Raw genomic sequence first — 21,506 nt, forward strand, 5'->3', positions numbered from 1 at the left:
CAATGGATGACAGGCTGTTGGACAAACTTTTTTTCAGGGTGCTAGTTGTTTTCCTTGAGGACAACTGTGCCTTGGTTCTTGGCTTATCCTATGGCTGTATAACTGCTATCAAAGCCCAGGTTTTAACATTGGGCCTGACCACCCATGTCTTGTAGAACAAGAGGCTGTTTTGGGGGTGTTAAACCCATTTACTATGTTTTCTTTGTCCAGTTTTATCTAGTACCCAAGATGCTAAAAATCTAGGCATGGGTCAGTTTTTCTTATGTCAATTTGTTGATAATTTCTTGTCTGTTACAATATATTTGGGCATGACTACATGGCATCCATGTAGTTTGTACTTAAGCCATGACAGAAATCGTGTGGTCTTCCCTGGGCTGTTTTAGTCACAGTGCTATAATTTCTGCTAGTGGTATTTATTCTTGGAACAGATTTTAGTTCTGGTACCACTTTTGATTGGCTTGAAATACTTGTGAGAACTTTCCTGTGACTTTTCTGGTGTAGACACCTGTAGATTTACTTCAGCAGCACACTATTTCATATGCGTTTCCATTCTGAGCACACCCTTATTTTCAGGGATGTAAGAAAGAGCTGGATGTAACACCACTGGCTTCCCACCTTACTCTAATAATCCTGTTCAAGAGGCAAGGATTTTTTTGGGTGATGTCTTTTTTTGGACCAACTACATACCTGAATGACATTTTGGATATCAAGGTACAAGGTGCCCTTCCTCAGATCCTGAGGGCCTTCAGGGGCAGATCTAGGGGAGGTGCAGTGGCATAGTTGTATCCCCTTTGATTCCTGCTCTACCCAAACTTTAAAACTGTCTGGGAGAAGCAGTGGCACTTCTATTCAGGAAGCAATCAGTCAACTGAATTGAAGGCTCATTAAAATTTACTGATTCCTTTTAATGTTTCTTCATTCAGAAAGTGTTCATGACCCCCCCTCCTCTTTAATGGTCCTAATGTCCCATTATTCAAACTGTCCTTCAAACTTCTGCAATTGTGCTGTTTGTGAGCCATTCCTGGTAATGTCTCTCTTCTAGTTCACGGCCCTACAGATTTGTTTTTAGCTCCAACTAAAATCCGTAACTCAAGTGTGGTAATATTATCTCATGTCAAAGTGACACATCAGAGGCACTGTCAAAACCTTCAACAAGATTAGATTTTGTTTTACAAATTTGAATAAAAGATGTACATTTTAAACATGATGACTACAGGACACTATCTTTTGACTATCTGACTATTTTTTGCCTAGTTTGTTATGTTTGTTAAACTTTATATATAATCTAGCAAATTAGTACACATTTCACTAAAGTTGTATTTGTTTTTGTTTTAATTGAATGGTACAATATAGTACTAAGCTCCTAGCATATTAGTAAAGCTTCTCATTTCTTTTTAATTAGAGAAAAATATGGATTGTGTTTATGTAATAATGCACCACACCATCTGCACTCCCATTTTCAAAACCTTAGATCTGCCCATAGGGCCTCCTATCAATGGTCACTGTTATGAGACATGAACAATATGCTTACCTTGAGTTGCTATAATTATAGGTTTGTCTGGATTTAAGTGGATCTTTTTATTCCTGTGAAACCTTTTTGTGCGTCTGTCTGTCTCATGCATACACACTTAATTGTCTACAGTACTGTAGACCGCTTGAATCCCAAGCATTCAAAAATTGAGTCAACCACAAAAATAACAAAACTGACTTAACAATAAGGAGTCCTTTAAAAATTATAAGCATAATCCCTTCTTATCCTTTAGGGCTTTTAGCTTTTTTAGGCAACCAGAAGAGCTCAAAATGTGCTTGCCTAAAAAAATGGGAGCTCGAATTTTTGTCACATGATGAAGTGACTCCAGGAGTCATTTATTTAAAAATATCTCCAAATATTTTAATATCTTTTTAAAATAAAAATTAAAACTAAGCTATTATCCTGTAACCCCAGGAGGCTTTAAAAGAAATAAACCCACAAGGCTTATGGTGAAATAGTTTGAGTTGGAAACACTTGGTGTGCCACAATACAACTTAGGAGCAAATGGGTCTATGCTGCTGCTAACGTTTTCTGCTGATTTAACTTAATACCAAACATTTGCTTGAAAAGATGCAGGGAAGATCTGTTTTGACGCTGAGCCATATATCTGTTGCAAATAACTCCCAACATGAATATATTGTACACAGTGCCTGCAACCTCAGGAAACCTCAGTAGGTTGCTACTACAGTTTCTTTTGAAATGCTTTTTGGGCTGAATGGCTGTTGCACAGGAAGTAGCTGAACTGTATCTCCTTTATGGGTGGATATTACCATATTTTCAGAATATTCTATCAAATATATATTTTAAATTTTTATTCTGTTTCACAGGGGTAATAAGTAAGTCCAATTTTCTCTTTGTATAAACTGTGACTTTCTTTTTCATCCAAGATACTAGAAACACATTACTTAAATGCTTATCTCCCCACCCCCACAAAAGGATTTTTGATTAAATCAATAACTTCAGTAATGCATAAAAAAGCTTTTTGCAAAGATGCAAGAGAGAAATTAAAGTAAGAGTTGGTTTAAATGTTTTTTAAATATGAAAGATCTTTTTCAGTTAAAAAGGCTGTTTGAAATGCTTCCTTGACCAGATGCCCTGGTGGGATATTAAATGTGGCTAGTGAAAAATGATCAGTCTTTCTCTGGTTTTATCTGGTACCCAGGACACTGGGACTTTGGACACTGTTTAATTTCCTTGTCTCTAGTACTGTTTCCTCTAGTTAATGCTCTGTTCCAGTCTTGTAGATTTAGGCTCCATCACAACTCTAGGGTGAAATGTATCTACTTGATGAGGTCATCCCATTTAGCAGTTTTCCCTAAGCTTTTTCCATCCAAGAACAGGATTTTGTTGTTGTTTTTTTCCCCCCTCATATGCTACAGTATCAAGAATAGTTTTCATTTTAATCTTATTTCCCTTGGGAAACCACCCTGTTACATGAAATACGATTTTTTTTTTCTGTATTCTGAATGGGCAGGTGATGGTGGGGTTGGGCCTAGTTATCAGGTTGAAGATCCAACCACTCTTGGGGTGCCTCTTTGCTGTGGTTACATGCTTTGGCTAGTTCATTTTGAAGCCCACTCCATCTACCTGCTCCCTCTTGCCTGCTCCACACCTGGGAATGCACAGGTGAGGCCCATCCAGGAACCTTCTTTGTGGCCCCTCAAGCATGTTGAACACTGAAATCCCAAGAGCAGCTCTAGAGGATGTCCCAAAGTCACCTCGCCAGTGTGTTTCCAGATTTGGGTGGGCAGAGCTTGCTTGGCAACGGCACATTCTGACAGTATACCTGCTCTGGGACAGGGGTATTTCTGTGTTTACCATGTAGATTATTAGATGCTTTGCATCTGTTATACTCGCATGTGGCAAATCCAATGGCTAACTTGAGTTATAATTTGATGTGGAATAAAAGAAAAAAGGGGCTGGCTTTGCTGCTGAGGCTGGTACTCAAGAGTCCTGGGATTAATCCTAAAACCTGTTTACTTGGATAGAATTGACCAGATGAGCTACTTTTAAATAAATCATCATTGGAACACTACTGCAAAACGACAGTAGTTTTTGTTTGTTTATTTTATTCATAATTTAATTACTTTCCTTTTAAAGCATACTAATTATTCTGGAATAAAATAATTTATTCTAGTAGTGTCCATACATGAAGCTATGTTAAAACAGCTATCGTAGAATAACTTATCCTTCAGTAATTATTCTGGTCAATCTCCTTGTAACAAAAAATCCCAAGTTCTTTCCATGCCTCAGTTATCCATATATAAAAAGTTTTTTGTTAACGGAACCCTCTTGAGAGGAGCGTTGTGAAGAAAGATGAATTCACTAATGTTTGTGAAGTTCTTGACAATAAGGACAGCAACCATATAGGTATTTGTATAGACAGATTTTATAATTTCATCTATCCTTGCCAGTCATTCCTTATAGAAATGAGAATCGCAATACTTTAAGGGTACCTTAATGAACCAAGCCTCACAGGAACTCTGAAGGGCAGATACAAGTGCTATGGTTTTCAGCTGGCTTCTACAGCTGAGGAACATCCAGTGTTTTTCCAAAGAAAGAAAACTGAAATGACATCAATCCATATTGCACAAGAATTCTGGGGCAATGTCCAGCACTGACCTGGCATCTCACAAGATTTGGGCATAGCCTTTAGCCCAGGGTGCTTACAAAATTTTGACAAGCCATCAAGGGCTATATGACAGGTACCAAGGGCAGATGAATATAAATTTTCTAAATTTCTTAGGGGCCCTGCAAGCTGGATAGAATGGCCTGGCAGGCCACATCCAGCCCATGGGCCGCATTTTGCTCACCTGTGCTTTAACCCCCAAGTGAGCCTTTGACTTTTGTGCAACTTGCTTTTCCTTCCTATGTTCCTGAATTTGTTGGTCCATCCCTAATTTTGCAGTACTTACTATTTAACAATTCAATGGAAGAATATTTATCTACTAGTTTCTCGGGGCAGAGCCTCTATCCCTGTGAGTTGGAATAGTCCCCAGTGATCAGAGAGGTGATTATGGACAGTGGTAAGGTCATCACAGTTAACTTTTTCCATTGCTGGCACAGAGTATATTTGTTTCTATTGACTTTGTTAGTAAGGGAGTTTTTCTTTTAACATTACTGCAGAGTTATTTATGTGACAGTGTTTGTTATTTTACCTGAAGTAACAATCAAATCTGATTCAAAGGGAAGATGCACAATAAAGATGGGAAAAGGTCAACTTCCTGAATAACATTAAAGACATTTGTCAGAGTCAAAGAGGACTGGATTCTGCTGCTATCAACCTATTTCAGATTGAATTTTGCACAGGGAAAGGAAAAAGGTCTTTGTCAGTTCTTTCTTTTGCTTCTTGGATCAATTTTCCCAGTGGAAAAGCAAACATGCAGGAAAAGGATGCGGTAGCAATGACAGCAACAGAAGCCTTGAAGGCAGAGAAGCCATCTTGATTAATAGGTAGAGCAAAGGGACAGAAAGCAGGGTATCTAGGTACTAATCCTAACTGCTAGCAGCATGCAGTGCAGTTTTAAGGCACACTTCACTTTTTGTCTCAGTATTCCTCTGTTAAATAGAGATGATATTTATCTTACAGTGTGGGGGCATAATTGTTCTGCAGGAGGAAGAGATGATTCTTGTATGGAAAATTCTCATTTCCTGATGCTTTCCAAGTAAGAAAACTGTTCTCTCAGAGGACTGATGCAGGGAGCACCTTGACTGAAGAACAGGAGAAATGCATTATATAATAAAGATTCTCTAAGGGTCAGCCTCTTTTTAAGAGCGGCATGGTTTCCAAAAGCATTCATCTCGGAGGTCTTTTTTTTGGTTGTTTTCTGGGTTGTTCAGTCGGGCCTAGAGGAATGTTTGGCTTTGTTCTAGTTTCAAAGGCTTACTTTATAATTTCGGTGTGTGTTTTATTTTTATCTTGAACTTTAGCTTTAAATCTTAAACAGAATCTGTAGTACTCACTTCATAAAGAGAGAGAGAAGCTTTCAGTTTGAACATTTGGACAAGGTGCAGAGCCATTCAGCTCCTGGTCACAACTCGGATTTGAGCCCAGACTGGTAATGCCTGAAGGTAGTAGTGGTTGGGTTTTGTTTTTGTTTTGGTGGACCCAGTTAGACATGAGTCTGTCATCTCTAGTCTAAAAGCCAGTAATGCCAGTCCCAGTCACCAAGATCCCAGTGGCTTGTGTTGGTTACTATATCTTTCATTCTACCCTACTTTTAGATTCTCCTGTTCACACCAATTCCACGCCTGTGAGCCCCTCATTGAGCCTTCACACAGGGAATTCAGTGGATGGCCATCTTAACTACATCGAGGCTCCAGTGAGTGCTGCAAGGACACTTTCATCCCCAATGAATGCTATAGGGTCTTCTATGAATGCCCTGGGTTCACCATACAGAGTCATTGCTTCATCCATTGGATCCCATTCTGTTTCTCTATCCTCAAGTCCGGGCATGAATTTTGTGTCTCATACAAGTCCTCAGGTAGGCAATGTTTACTGTCCTTATGTTATAAACTGGGTTTGTTTCAATTATGAGTGATAGAATTGGAACACTTGGAGGAATTTTTAGTTGTTGAATTTTTTGAGCCATTTATAGGGATCTGATCTGACAAGGCTTCTCTCCCTTTTGATGGCTTCTGCATAAAAATCCCATGAATATGAAGAGAGAGAAGATGCCTTCATATATTTTGCTACATAGTGAATAGTTGTTAGAGAGAATTAATTCCTGATTTGGTTCCAGGCTAAAGGGAGCCATGCAACTGGTTAAGCTTTATGGAAAAATAGAGATAGAAAAGACCTACAGGATGTCTCAAAGCGAAAAATCTCTTGCTGTTGAATTTGTTTTACTTGTACACAACTGGGAGGGCCTTGATACTTTTTTAAATCAAACACAAAAGAATGGAAACCATAAAAGTGAGATACAAGTCATAGAAATAAAATCTACACATAATATTACCTTGTTCCTGAGTTTATTCGTTCACAATCTGCAAAGCTGTTTGAAAAATTCATTACATTCACATTTAAATTTTTTAAAAAATTAAATCCCTATCCTCCAGTTCGTCAATCAACTTTTAGCAATATGTTGGCAGTGCAGGATCATACCCTATAATACGTTTGCATCTGCTTTAATGAGGTCATTTTCCCAGCCAAGTGCCCTAATCAAGGTTGGCCAAAGAAGGCAAAATGTCAGCAACAGGCCTAAATCTCATTGTGTTGTAATACCAAGAAGCTACTTGATAGTATCACTTCATTGAGATTTGAGATTAAGACCTGTTTTGTGATCCAGAAACATTTATATCATCTTCAAAGATGTTGTATTTCTAGTAGGGAGAAAAACAAGAATGGGATTAAAGTACCTCAAGTATTCACTGTAAATGCATGCTGCCATCATGCTTACCATCTTGCTTTAATTTGAACAACAGTGGGCCTGAGTCTCAGTTTTATATGAAGAGAGGCAAGGTGCTTTGGGTAACTCTGATTATCTTTTATTAGACCAACTCACATAGTTGGAAAAAAATTCTTCTTTGCAAGATTTTGGGCACAAACACCCTTTATCAGGCTGTGGAAGCATCTTCAGTTGGTCTGTGCTCTTTCTGGATGGAAGCCCTTTGGATTTATTATACTAAGCCCTTTGGGCTACCCTGGCAGCATCAAGGGACTTCAGAATAAATATAATCACACACCCACACCCCCATATGAAACAGGAAGCTAGGAGGCCAGTGTCAGGTTAGTCAAAGGGGTACATGGGATCCATGAATCCTTGTTGCAGTTGAAATGCAGTGTACTTCAGCTATTCCCTGCTTATCTAGAAAGATATCAAAACCAGAGCAAAAGTTACAGCAACTCTGGGGCAGCTCTAACTTATGCCAGAGCACCACATACAGAGTGCACTGTGTGCTGCCCCCCTTGTGCATGTCTGCCGTCTAAAAGGAATGCAGAAGTGGTTTACGGCAGGGGTGTCAAACTCACCTGGCCAGTGGACCAGATGAGGGTCATTGGGATGGTCTGCAAGCTAGACTGCAGCTAACCCCCTGTGCAGTGCCAGTTCTAGGCCTTGTGCTTCATGCAGCATGCCTGGCCCTAGGGCTCAGTGTCAACATCCTGCAGGGCCAGCATTGGTCATGTGCTTCCTGTGGCTTATGGGCCAGACCCAATACTGTAGGCAGCATGGGTGTGGGGTTGTCCCAGGGTGCCACAGATGGGCTATATACCCCAGATCCCCTGAGATGCATGCAGAGCTGGGTCCAGTCCCCGCTCCAGGCTGGTCCTGTGTGTACAGTGAGCCCTGTGGCTGGGGCATGGTATATGTGGCATGTGGGACTGGATGTCCACATGTACTGCATACTGCACAGGGGGAAGGCATGGGGCATGAGTGGCATGTTGCACTCCACTGGACTTGCCCTGTGTGCAGGTTCCAGCACAGCCTGATCCGGACTGGTTCCAGCGCCAGTATGCAAGACCAGTCTGGAAGAGGATCACATACAGAGTGCACCTCATGTTGGCCCCCTACTCTGTGTGTAGGGTGTATGGGACTGGGTCCAGCCTGGATGCTGCATGCGGGACTGGGGCTTGGGGTTGGGCCAGCAACTCATGGGCTGGATCACATGGCTCCACAGGTTGGATCCAGCCTGTGGGCTGTACATATGGCACCCCAGGCTAGCTTCTCTCATCTGTACTCCAAGTGCAGAAATGGAGAAACTGAGAAGCAAGTCAACAGTATTTTGTAGCTAAAGCATGAATTTGACAACACAGTAAGGCTAGCCTTGGGTTTAATATTCAGCACCATGGACAGGTCACAAAGGAGAACGCCCAGAGAAACTGGAAGAGCAGGGAGGCAATGCTGCTGATATAAGTGTGTTAAATTCACCAATGTCGTACATTCTCTGAGGCAAGCGATTGCTATCAGGTTTGGCCACAGAAACCATAATCTGTGCCTAGCCACATATGATGTACATGTGGTGCAAAGTGAATCATGCTGAGGTATTAATTTAGATTTCTCTGTGTTTCTAACTGAGCTGAAGCTTAACCCGTGCTCTAGAGAATCGTTCAAGAGAAAATACAACTTAAGCAGTTTAGTGTGTGTTTGAGGTCCAGGTGGATGAATAACTCATAAGTGATGAGTTGTTCCAATCTTTCCAAACCATACACTAGACTAGTACAACCTCCATCCTTTTCCATACCACCCCATATCCCCTGTAGATTCTACATTCCCCTCAGTGTAAATTAGGATCAACTCCATTGAAGTGTGACCAGTGCTTTCCAAGATTACTTCAAAGTTCAGCTGAGGTTACTTCACTGATTTCCATAGTTACTTCACTATGCTGGAACAGCGCTGGAGAAAACTGGACTTGCAGAAAAGAGGTAACCCTTGGGTTGGATTTGTTGAAACCAGAAAGCTAAGAGACAGAAGCCTTTGCTCTGACTTGTATGCAGAGACTGCAGTTGTCAGTGACTATTGTGCATTGATCCTGTCAATCTTCCCACCATTCATCTGTGCAGAAGCCAAGGATGATGTAGCACAAGACGGATCCCATAAAGACTCCTAGAATGCTGGGGAAGAAAGTTATTAAGCAGTTTTTCAAACACCCACTATATATTACACACACCTCAAACAAGCCTATGGCTTATCACAGGGAAGTTTAATTTCTATGAAAAAACCCCACTTATTTGCTCTTTTGTTTTCATCATTATGAATCTCTGTCCTGGCCTCCAGCACTTTTTAGAAAATCTTTCTCTGCTTCATCCCTGTACTTCCAGATTTGCTTCAATAGTCACTTAAAAGTACCCAAAGACCTCTCTTTTTTTTTCAGTCTGGTAAAGGAATATTGTTATGTCATTACTGGAGGGCAGGGGAAGTGGGACTCCTGGGTTACACTCCTGGCTGTGCTGTTAAAACACCAAGAATGAGGAAGCTTTATTTATATAATCCAGAAGGAGAAAGACAGAGAGGCTGGACACAATACCAGGACACACTAGCATCAGGTAACAAATGAAAGAGGGGTGTTTTATTCGGATGATATTGGGACAAAGACCAATGGCCTGAAACTAAAAGGAAAGCTAAAGCTGCTAATTGGTTAAACATGTAAGTGGGAGACAAAGTAGGTGGTAAGAGGTGCACTCAAGCAAAGTGCTAGGAGGACCAAGAGTGTAGTCAGGGAGGGACAGGTTAGATAGAATGGCAACTTTTCTTTTAATTTCTTCCAAATAGAGCTGGTTGGAATTTTTCTATTTTTTGTAATAATAATTCCTCATGGAAAATAGTTATTTCCCTAAAGCAAAACCTTTTGGAAAAGCTCTTTCCTTGTCTAAAACTTTAAAATTCAAACTGAAAATTTTGAATGGTGTGAAGATGGGGTTCACTGCCTGACCCACATTTATTCTGTTGCATTCAATGCTCAGGTTCTAGGAGAAAATATTTCACTAGTTCTTCTCATCATAGTAATATCCAGGGGTTAGAATATATATCTAAAGCACAACTGGAGTTGCAGCTAGCAAGGGACATGAAGGGCAGCAAGAAGGGTTTCTATAAGTATGTTTGCAGCAAGAGGAAGTTCAGGGAAAGTGTGGGTCCCTTACTGAATGGGGGAGGCAAACTAGTGACTGATGAGGAAAAAGCTGAAGTACTCGATTCCTTTTTCATCCCTGTCTTCACAGGCAAGTTCATCTCCCACACTAGTGCACCTGGCAGCACAGTTTGGGGAGAAGGTGAGCAGGCCTCATTGCTGAAAGAGCAGGTTGGGGACTATTTAGAAAAGCTGGAAACGAGTCCATGGGGCTGGATGCAATGCATCTGAGGGTGCTGAGGGAGTTGGTTGATGTGATTTTTGCAGAGCCGCTGACTATTATCTTTGAAAAGTCTATGGCGAATGATTGGAAAAGGGCAAATATAGTGCCTATCTTTAAGAAAGGGAAGATAGAAAATCCAGAGAACTACAGACCAGTCAGCCTCACCTCAGCCCCTGGAAAAATCGTGGAGCAGGTCCTCAAGGAATCAATTTCTAAGCACTTGGAGGAGAAGGTGATTAGGAACAGTCAGCATGGATTCATCGAGGGCAAGTCCTGCATGGCCAACCTGATTGCCTTCTATCATGAGATGACTGGCTCTGTGAATGCAGGGGAAGCAGTGGACGTAATATACCCTGACTTTAGTAAGGCTTTTAATATAATTTCTCACAGTATTGCAAGAAAGCTGAGGAAGTATGGGTTGGTTGGATGAATGGACCGTAAGGTAAATAGAAAGCTGGCTGAATTGTAGGGCTCAATGTCTGGTTGGCAGCCAGTGTCAAGTAGAGTGCTACAGGGGTCAGTTCTGGCACCAGTTGTGTTCAATATCTTCATTAACAATCTGGAAGATGGGATGCATTGCATCCTTAGTAAGTTTGTGTATGACACCAAGTTGGGGAATGTAGTAGGTACGCTGGAGGGTAGGGCTAGGATTCAGAGTGCCCTAGACAAATTGGAGGATTGGGCCACAAGAAATATCATGAGGTTTAGTAAGGACAGGTAGAAAGTCTTGCACTTAAGATGGAAGAATCCCATGCACTGGTACAGGCTAGGGGCTAACTGGCTGGGCAACAGCTCTGCAGAAAAGGACCTGGAGATTACAGTGGACAATGAGATGGATACAAGTCTGCAGTGCACCCTTGTTGCCAAGAAGACTAACAGCATGGGCTGCATTAGTAGGAATGTTGTCAGTAGTCTGATGGAAGTGATTCTTCCCCTCTTCTGTATTGGTGAGGCCACATCTGGAGTACTGTGTCCAATTTTGGACCCGCCACTATAGAAAGATTGTGGACAAGTTGGAGACAGTCCAGTGGAGGGCAATGAAAACAGTTTGGGAGCTGGGGTACATGACTTATGAGGAGAGACTGAGGGAACTGGATTTCTTTAATTTACAGGAGGAAAGAGTGAGGGAGGATTTGATAGCAGCATTTAACTACCTGGAGCATGGTTCCAAAAAGGATGGAGTTGGACTGTTCTCAGTGGTGACAGCATCATACAATAATATAAAACTAGGGTTGGAAGAGACCTCAGGAGGTCATCTAGTTTGACCCCTTGCTCAAAGCAGGACCATCCTCAACTAGATCATCCCAGCCAAAGTTTTTTGTCTAGCTGGGTTTTGAAAACCTCCAAGGATGGAGCTTCCACCACTTCCCTGGGTAATCTGTTCCAGTGGTTTCACTCACCCTCCTAATAAGATAATTCTTCCTAATATCTAACTTAAATTTCCCTTGCTCAACTTGATACTTGCTCCTTTTTCTGTCATCTACCACCACTGAAAACAGTCTAACTCCGTCTTCTTTCAAACCCCCCTTCAGGTAGCTGAAGGCTGCTGTTAAGTCCCCTTTCAGTCTCCTCTTCTCTACACTAAATAAGCCTACTTCCCTCAGTCTTTTCTCCTAAATTATGTCCCCCAGCCCATTCAGCATTTTTGTTGTTCTCTGCTGGACTCTCTCCAATTTGTCTACATCCTTTCTGTAGCAGGGGGGACTCAAAACTGAACACAGTACTTCAGATGTGGCCTCACCGGTGCTGAATAGAGGGGAATAATCACTTTCTTTGACCTACTGGCAACACGCCTACCAATGCAGCCCAGCATGCCATTAGCCTTCTTGGCAAGTAGGGCACACTGCTGGCTCATTCTGCTTATTGTCCACTGTAACCCCTGGGTCCTTTTCTTCAGAGCTGCTGCCCAGCCAGTCAGCCCCCAGACAGATGACAAAGCAAGGAGCAATGGGCTCAAGTTGCAGCCAAGGGAAATTTTAGGTTGGATATTAGGAAAAACTTTCTCACTTGGAGGCTGTTGAAGCACTGAAACAGGCTCCCCAGAGAGCTGGTGGAATCTCCACCCTTTGAGGTTTTTAAGGCCCAGCTTGACAAAGCCTTGGCTGGAATGATCTAGTCGGGGCTGGTCCTGCTTTGAGAGAGGGGTTGGACTAGATGACCTCCTGAGGTCCCTTCCACCTCTAATTTTCTATTATTCTTTGATTCTATGCATGAAAATACCTACTGCCTGAGTTTTGACTCCTCCACATCTGCCTTCTGCCACAGAACTCGTACAAAGCAGATTCGTAGCTGCCGGGGGTGTCTAGCTGAGAACTGCCTCCCTCTCTTTTGGGTTGAGCTCTAGAACTTGGAATGATTGAAAACAAACATCAGAGGTGTTTTGCAGGAGAATTGAGGCATCCTGAGATTTAGGGATGTTTTGAAGCTTGTCCTACATTGGAAGAAGGGCAATGCCCAAAGATTGCTTGGCAGGGGAAGATGAAGCATTGAGGGATAATGTTCAGAAAAGTGAGGGATGGGTGGTGGTGGGAAAACTGCAATATCTGTCCTTGCACTGGAGTTGGTTCCAGTTACTACAAAGGAGTTTAGAAACAAAATGAATCCAGATTTGGATCTGCATACACACCTCCTGCCTGAGACTGCCCTCTTTTGCCAGTGTGTGAAAGTAGCTTCCTATCATGGAAGCCGTTTTAGTCAAGTGCCCCATAAGATGCCAGAGTCATGCAAGACTGAATGCTCTTCCTCTTTTCTGACTCTGGATGCTAAGCAGACCTAGGTTTAGATGGCTCCACCTGGGAACTTGAAGAGGTGGTTGTGAAGGTGGGACTATTACCCAATAGAAACTGTAAGTGGGAAGATGTGAGCTGTCCTAGTTGTTGCTGATGGATGAGGAAAGGGAAAAAATAGACAAGCAGGTGAGAAATGAGCCATGATTGTATGAAGGTTAGCATCAATAGGGTCCTGAGGAAAAAGCAAAAATCTGGAGTATTTTAAATTGAATTAACACAGTGTGAGTGGAAAACAGTACATAGAAGCAGGGATGGGGACACTTCAGATGGGTACCTGCTTCCCATGCCATGCTTTGAATTTGCAAGTCCATCTGGCGAGCTGCACCTTTTGGTGGTGTTACCCTGGAGTCCTGGTCACTTGTCTTCCCAGGTAATTTCATCCTATCTGCTTAATTTAGTCTGTCATTTCAACTCAACAGAAAATCTTTGTTTCCTTGGCCTAAATTGTTCTGTAGATTTGTGCTCTTAGCAAGGGGCTAGGTTGTACCTGAGATGTCGCCGCATTTCAGTGATGGGTGAATTATTCCTCTTGAACTTTGTAGTGTTTGTGCAGTAAGATATTTTGGGAGAAAAGCTTCTGTTGGTTCTTTACTGTGGCAGAGCTCTTGACAAAGTTTGTTGTACAAATAAAAAGAGTGTGAGTTTGTCGTTCCAGAGTCTGAGATGCATCAGGAAGTAGCTCCACTGATCAGGGCAGCTGATTTAACCTGTTGTTCCAAGTTAGCAAATCCAAGGCATGCACTTCACTTGCTTTCCCTCTAATGAAATGAGACAGTGAGGCCATGGGGATTCAGCAGGCAAGCAGCTAATGGATTTGGGTTCAAGCAGGTGTCCCAAATATCAAGGAACATTGTGCTTAACCCACAGGAAAACAACTCAAAAGATGTTGATGGCTAAAACCTTCTTCCCTCCCTGCTGCTGCTTGTTGCCTGTAAGAGAAAGGAAAGTGTGAACCCTGTCTCCAGATAACATTTGAAACCACAAACAGTTCCTCTGCTCAATGTCCTGGTGGGAAGAAGCAGCTATGGGTAAAGAGAGAAGGTGGAATTTTTCTGATTTTTCACCTATTGAATTAAGTTGGGCTAAAAGTATTAGAGTTGACTACTATGAACATATTCATGAGGGCCGGCTTTTTGTCAGGCAGAAAGCTTCTTAAGAAGCTGGTCAATAATTTTTCCCAATCAGCTGCTTTTTCCCCTCCAATAAAAAATGTCGTGTCCACAAGATGGGAACTGTCAGTATAAAGTGTTCATTCTAATGATCTTTTGGGTTCTTTTCTTTTTCTTAAGAGAACCAACCAAACAAAAAAAACCTTGACCCCACCCCTGTCTCTCAAAGCTCTCAATTTTTTTAAAATAGAAAGTTGTGGGGAGGGACTTCAATGTAAAACAAGGAAAACAAAACCCAGATTGAGAAGAATTCTGATTGTAAATTCATGCCTCTGGAAAGTCAAATGTCAGGGCAGGGGGGACCCACTCTGAGCAAAAGAATAAATATAGCTCTGACAGCACAAGAGCTAATTAATGTAGGAACTGCCACCCAGGATCAGATACTTAATACAGATACATCTACGTGAGATGCTTACTGCACAGTAGCTCATTACTACAGTGCAGTAACATCACTGGGCATGAACTGTGATGTGATGCTACTGCACAGTAGTAACAAGCTTCTGTGCAGTAAGCATCACAAGGCAACCATGCTGGGATGCCACTGCACAGTAATGCTGGTTACTGCACAATCATTAGTACTTGCATAACCAAGTACTAAAATGACTGTAATGTAACAATTGTGCAGTGGGTGTCTTGTGTAGATACGCCCTACAGTCCAGCATCTTGTCTTCTACCTTGTCCAGTGCTAGCTGCTTTGGAGAAACAGGAAAGAAATGCTTGGGAAAGAGAGGGGGGAAAAAGCAGCAATCCTGCCAGTCCTCGGGGAAGATTTTGTTTTTGGGTTTTTTTCCCCTGACCCTCATTACAGACTGAGTTCTTCATGCCATGTATTATTAAGGTTGCCAGACTTTAACCGTTTTACCTGAAACAGTCTATGCTGGGTCTGTGGTATTCATTGTTTCAGTGTAGCTGTTTCTGAGATATTAGGAAAAATTATTTCTTTTTTGGTTTTTACCTTGTCCATCTTAAAATATTCAAGCAATTTAATCTTTGAAAAGAACTAGAAAACCCATGCCTTAGAGTGGGGACTTGATGTTTGGTGGGGGGGGAGGGGAGCAGCCTCTGTCAAGGTTGTACAATTCACTATCCCTCTGAAAATCTGCCCAAATTTGGCCAGTCATAAGTTGTAGAGAAAACTACAGTTTGCACATGCTTGATTGGGACTTGGGACAGTTTAACTTAAAATCATGAAAGGTTTTTCTCCACTCTATATGTTCAAGCCTTTCACTGCCCCTAATACTGACCAAACTGTCTATGCCATTCCCATAGGACAGTTGAGCTTTCACAGCCCAGGTTTCCTGTACCTCAGTGGGCTAGGCATCAAACTAAGCAGGATCCTCCTGTCCCCAAAGGCAGAATGGAGGAGGAAAGTGTCAGATGTAAAAGGGGTAGGATGGAAAATATTGGCTACAAGGAGCTTGCTTGACAGGAAACTAGGTCAGGACAGAAAAAGAGTCCAACGGGTACAGAGTTGGACTGGCTGGGCAGGGAGACAGAGATGGGGTCCCTTGGAAAGTCTTCACAATCATTTGTGTCATAGTACATGCATGCAAGAATTAAGGTAGCACAGGCAGCAGCATTAAGTTTGTAAAATCAGGCATCCAAAAATTAGGAGATGTCAGAATTAAAGTTCCTTTGTGCTAAGGGGGGGGTGTAATTAGCATAGACAGATTTGTGTCTTGAGCCATGATGGTTTGTTGGGGGCGGGGTTTAGTCTTTTAAAATGCTTGTTTGGGGGGGTATTTTCTCTTTTTTCGTAGCCCTTTCTAGCATAACTCAGTATGTTAATTCTTTGGATGTTCAATTCAATTCTGGAAGCTCAGTTCTTTTGAAATCCTGCTAAACTCATTACTGGCAAATTCAAAAGTGTAAAATAGCAAGAATGATTGAGGTAGAAATAGTTTTTGGTGCAAACCTGGTCCTCATTTAGGCATCTCCAGAAATCAGCATCTATTCTTGCATGAAAGCAGTCTCTGGTGAAGAATCAGGTCATAGAGTACCACAGAGAAAGAGCTGACAGGTCAGGATTGAGGTCCATGAGAGAGACTATTTCATCACCTTTCCTTCCATTATGCCTGACTCAAGCCAGTGCTAAAATTCATTCACTGTAAAGTTTAATAACAATATAAAAGAAACCAGGAATTTTAAATAAAACCTTTTCATATTTTCTAAATTAGGGTGGCTTCCTCTTTCTGGATTTGTTTTAAGCAGATTTTTTCTAATGTTCCAACTGGGATTAACTATTGTCAATTAACTTAAGTAAAACAGCATATCTGTAAATGCTAATTGCTATTGCCAGCATTAAAAAGTATTTTAAAAAATCATGAGTTAGTCCTCAAAACCATAAAATTGGCTTTAATCATAAAGTGTATTAAAGTACTTCATTTAATGAATCTTCTGGATTTTGAGGCTTTAAACTTTTTTTTTCCCCAAGGTTTTTGCTGCCACCTAGTTAAAGAAGAAAAAAGCTGAGGTTGTCACACAATTACCTGATTTTAGGGGCTTGTAGAGTTTTTTTAAAGATCCCAGGACTCGTGCTACAATCTCGAGAGTTGCAAATTTAAATGATCCATGATAATTTCGGACACAATTTGTAGTTGACTTTGCATCTAGATGGTCACTGACAAACACCTTAGCTGAGCTGAACTCCAGCAAACAGGAAAAAATTCTGCTCTTCCTACGTAGCCTCTTAGAACAACTTTAATGTGAAATAGTTACCAGAACATTGCTCCCTTTCCTCAGTACAGTGACTGTTAGAGATGCTCAGTTGATTCTGAAACCTAACTGGCAGATCTTCCCTAAGTACTTTTTAATGCCACTAGTTACTCAACTGGTTCTTCAGCATATATAGGCTAAACTCCCATTGTTTACTATAGGAGCAAGGGCTGCAGGATCTGGCCCATCTACAGCTGGCTAAGGTGAAATTTTCAAAATTTAAAAAATACTTTTGACATTTTTATTGACGTTTTAATTTGATTTCTTTCTTTTTCTTTCATTCTTTTCATCCAAAAACAAATCCAATAACCATTTTTTTCATTTTAAAACACCTGGTTTATGATAGTTTCTTTTTACCAAGAATTAAATATTTAAAGCTATTTTGCATACAAATATCCAGTTGCTTTTCCAACAAAATAGCCTGCCAGAACAACCGTTTTCATTAAAGCTAGTTTTTTTGACAGAAAGGACACTAACTGAAGGTGCCAGACTCCATATGCAGGTGCGCTGAGGAGCTGGAAGAGCTGCTAAGCAACCCATGCCTTATTAGCCTCCCACAATAAGAGTGCTGCATCACTTGTGTTATTGGCAAAGCTCTTTTTGAAACTTGGCACAACTTGCTGCATAGATCAGTTCCTTTCTTCCTCTTCCAATTGGCTTAATTTCCTGGGGCAGGTGCAGTTTTGGTGTCACTTTATGGAACTGCTGGGAACTGGGACAAAGTCTGGGTAGATTGTGGGTTGAGTACAGGCCCAGAGAGAGAAATGTCTAGAGTAGACCCCCAAAAGCTGATGGTAGCAGCTGGGAAATGAATGTGGCTCAATCAGACAAAGTGTACCAATCAAGACAGGCCCTGAACCTCCACCTGCAGAGTAACTATGAACTCCTAAGAGAAAATTTAAACTGTCCCATCCTGCTGAAAGATCTCAATGGACTGGACTATGCACTTAGTGCAAACTCCAGCTTTCTGTGCCAGTTTCTCTAACCCTACACCATGCCTCCTAAGGATTAACTGGTTTCCTGGCTTATCACAGAATCATAGAAAGTTAGGGCTGGGAGGGACCTCAGGAGGTCATCCGGTCCAACCCCCTGCTCAAAGAGGACCATCCCCTACTAGATCATCCCAGCCAAAGCTTTGTCTAGCTAAGTTTTAAAAACATCCAAAAATGGAGCTTCCACTACCACCTCTCTGGGTAACCTGTTCCAGTGTTTTGTTACCCTTCTAGTGAGTAAATTCTTCCTAATATCTAACCTAAACTTCCCTTGCTGCAACTTGAGACTGTTGCTCCTCGTTCTGAGAACAGTCTAGCTCCATCTTCTTTTGAACCCCCACTTCAGGTAGTTGAAAGCTTCTATTAAATCCCCTCTGTCTCCTCTCATCTATAATAAATAAGCCCAGTTCCCTCAGTCTTTCCTCACAGGTCATGTCCCCCAGCCTCCTCACCATTGTTGTTGCCCTCCATTGGACTCTCTCCAATGTATCCACATCCTTTCCATGGTGGGGGCCCAAAACTGAACACAGTACTCAAGATGTGGCCTCACTGGTGCTGAATCGAGGGGAATAATCACTTCCCTTGACCTACTGGCAACACGCCTACCAATGCAGCCTGGTATGCTGTTAGCCCTCTTGGCAACAAGGGCACACTAATGGTTCATGTTCTGGATTTAAATTCCAGCTACAGTGTTAGAAAGTGGGGAATTCCCTTGTCTGTGGTATGTTGGCTTGTCACACATGTCTGCATGCTTGCCTGGAGCACACTGCATGCTGTTGTGTTCCTGTGGAAGCTTGTCTGCTTCCTTACTGAATTATGCATTCAATATGCACAAAGATCTACAGATACAGCAGGCATCCCACCCAGAAGAGAGCAGATAAGCTACAATACTCCCTGCTCAGCTCTACAGAGGGGATTATATGAGAGACATCAACCTTTCTGAAGAAGTCCTGCAGATGGTTTAGCAGGGAGGGGTTGCTCTTTGGAGTATATGTGCCTACCATTCATCAGAACTTGGGACCCCTGGATACTTGACACATTTTACACAGCTGACTTGTCACCCTGAAGTGTGCATTTCACAAGCCTGTTGTTGTCACATCCTGAAGTAATCCTGCAGTTACTAATTCAGCATCCTGCACAGTGACAGAATGCACTGGCATCACAAGTGACAGGATGCAGGCCAGAGCTTTTCCCATTCTTAATTTGTGTGTGTATATAAATTAAGAATGGGAAAAGCTCTGGCCTTGTAAATATAAAAAATGCCAATCCACTGAAGGGTCCTAACTAGTTGTCGTGTGTGTATTATCAGCAGTAAAGAAGAGTATAGCTATTTAATGATTTATTTATTCGATGTATATGCTGCCTATCCCAACAAAACCTCATGACAGCTTGCAATAAGAGAACACAATATCTTATAAAACAGTGTGACAAGACATCAGAACAATGTAAAAGGGAACAAGGGTATTAATTTAAAACCAGGACCCTCTAAACAATAGCTCTGCCTAACTTTGTTTGCCAAACACCTGCCAACTACAAAGGTCTTAATGCTTCTGAAAGCTGTCAAGGCTCAGGCTCTGGTCCCCACCTTCCTGGAGTTTCAAACTCAGTTAAGCCAAAATAAGGAGCATTTACCTCAACAAGCCTCCCTCAGTTTAGAGGACTCACATGAAACAGGATCTAGGTCTGATAAAATAACTGAACTTGCATCAAATCTTTGCATTTCTCCTTTTCATATCCCTACCCCCTGAAAACCCATCTTCTAGCCTTTCATAGAATACAGGGAATTCAGTAGCGCTTGCTATTTTTGCTCAATATTAAATAGTTTGATCCTGTTGAACTATCTTTCTGTAAAAGAAGATCATGCTAGAGCCACTGAAATGGACTTTAAAAGCAACTCTACAAGAGCAACCCCACCTTGGCAAACTGAAAAGAATGTCTGAAATGCTATTGTGCTTGGCTCTGGCTTCTGATACACCCAGAATGCTCTGGTGGTATTGATCTGACTTTTGCAAATGAATTCATGTTGGTAATGGATTCAACTAGACTCCAAGTGCTAAATGTTCCTAGGTCATGTCCAGACAAGTGCAAATGTTTGTTTTTCCCAGGACAAGTAGCAGCAGCAGCACACCATGTGCCACTGCTACTTGTCCCCAGGGGCACCCATGCCATGTGTGCTCTAGTGTGCAGGAGGTTACCCTGGATGGGGGTAGGAGAGGCTGGAGCTAGCAACTGTGCTGGTCTCAGCAGCCTTACCTGGGGCCCTAGGGGTCTCTTGGGGCTTCAGCCACAGCAGGAAGCCTGGCCAGCAGCTGGACCATGGCTCTAGCCAGCCAGACTCCAGTTTTGGGTGGCATGTGCTGCCTCCACATGTGCCACCCCACTTTTTTCATCATGGATTTGTTTTGGCCCTAGGAGTTCCCGGGGTCAAGAAAACCTCCCCACACTACAAATTAGCAGCACAGGGGACACCTGCATGTGCAGCATGTTGTGCTGCAGACTGCACATCCGTGCTCGTCTGGACACGGCCCTATGGTCCTTCTTCATTTGCAGAGCTGACTTTTGGGTCATTGGTTTGATGCCTAGCCTAATCTGAATGCAAGAGGCCACAATGTAAACCTGTGTTCAAGGTACTCTGTCCTCAGTAGTACTGTTCTCTGCTGGTCTGTGTCTTTAGGACTTCAGAGATATATGTCAAGGTTCCTTACATTGCAATGAGCTGAGCCAGCCACTCTGAGTCTTTTTCTAGTGAAAGGTGAGAGAACACCTCTGCCTGGGGCAGGCAGTGAGGCAACTGTGGGAAGGCACTGGAAGACTATCAGCACTTGACTGATTTATTATTGAGTTTTACCGTATCCCTCCAGGAGACCCAGTCATGAACCAGGGTCTCATTACGCTAGGCATTGTACGAACCTGGAGCGAAAAGATGATCCCTATCCCAAATGGTTTACAATCTAAATGTAAAATATGAGACCACAGAAGGATAGAGGCAGACAGATACAGGGGGTTCAAGGAAGCAATATGATGGCATTAGTCAGCATAATAAAGCAGTAGTCTCAGACCACATTAATCCTGCATCCTCACTGCAAAATGAGTAGATTACCAGCCTGAGTGAAAAGAGAACCTAAGTTTTAACTCCAGTTGAGTTGGCTAGTAATGATTTTAACCGAGGCTAAGCTTGGGTAAGTGGATCTTATGTGTGGAAGAATGAAGGGTTTGAGGCATCACTTGAATAAAAGCCTGATATTTTGTACTGGGAAATAGACTCTTGTACTTCAGATTTACCTGTACTCCAGATAAGAACTCTGCATCTTTTGGTCACCAATATAAACGCTATGCAACGTCTCACTCTCGGAAAAGTTCACTGGATGTTAAATGGAAATAAACTGGGAAAGCTGCTCATGCAAAGAAAAAGGAAACATAGCCACATGCTGATAGTGACAGCACACTTAATTCTATGGCCAAATAGTTCCCCAGGAACTTGGCCATATAGAAAAACACTGCAAATAGTAAAAGATTTGTTTG

The 21,506-nt window shown here is 42.1% G+C and overlaps 1 protein-coding gene across 3 annotated transcripts in view; it reads left to right on the top strand.

Moving 5' to 3' along the window:
- The window catches only part of RXRG (retinoid X receptor gamma), a 121,369-nt gene that overhangs the window by 73,152 nt on the left and 26,711 nt on the right, over positions 1-21,506 (top strand). For all 3 annotated transcript variants that reach the window (XM_090049103.1, XM_090049104.1, XM_090049102.1), the window contains exon 2: positions 5,756-6,015. In XM_090049103.1, the coding sequence (XP_089905229.1) occupies positions 5,756-6,015 (260 nt within the window). The remainder of the gene's footprint in view (positions 1-5,755; positions 6,016-21,506) is intronic.

Source organism: Crocodylus siamensis, chromosome 5 (assembly GCF_052110815.1).
Source record: "Crocodylus siamensis isolate JL-2025a chromosome 5, ASM5211081v1, whole genome shotgun sequence".
Classification (NCBI taxonomy): domain Eukaryota; kingdom Metazoa; phylum Chordata; order Crocodylia; family Crocodylidae; genus Crocodylus; species Crocodylus siamensis.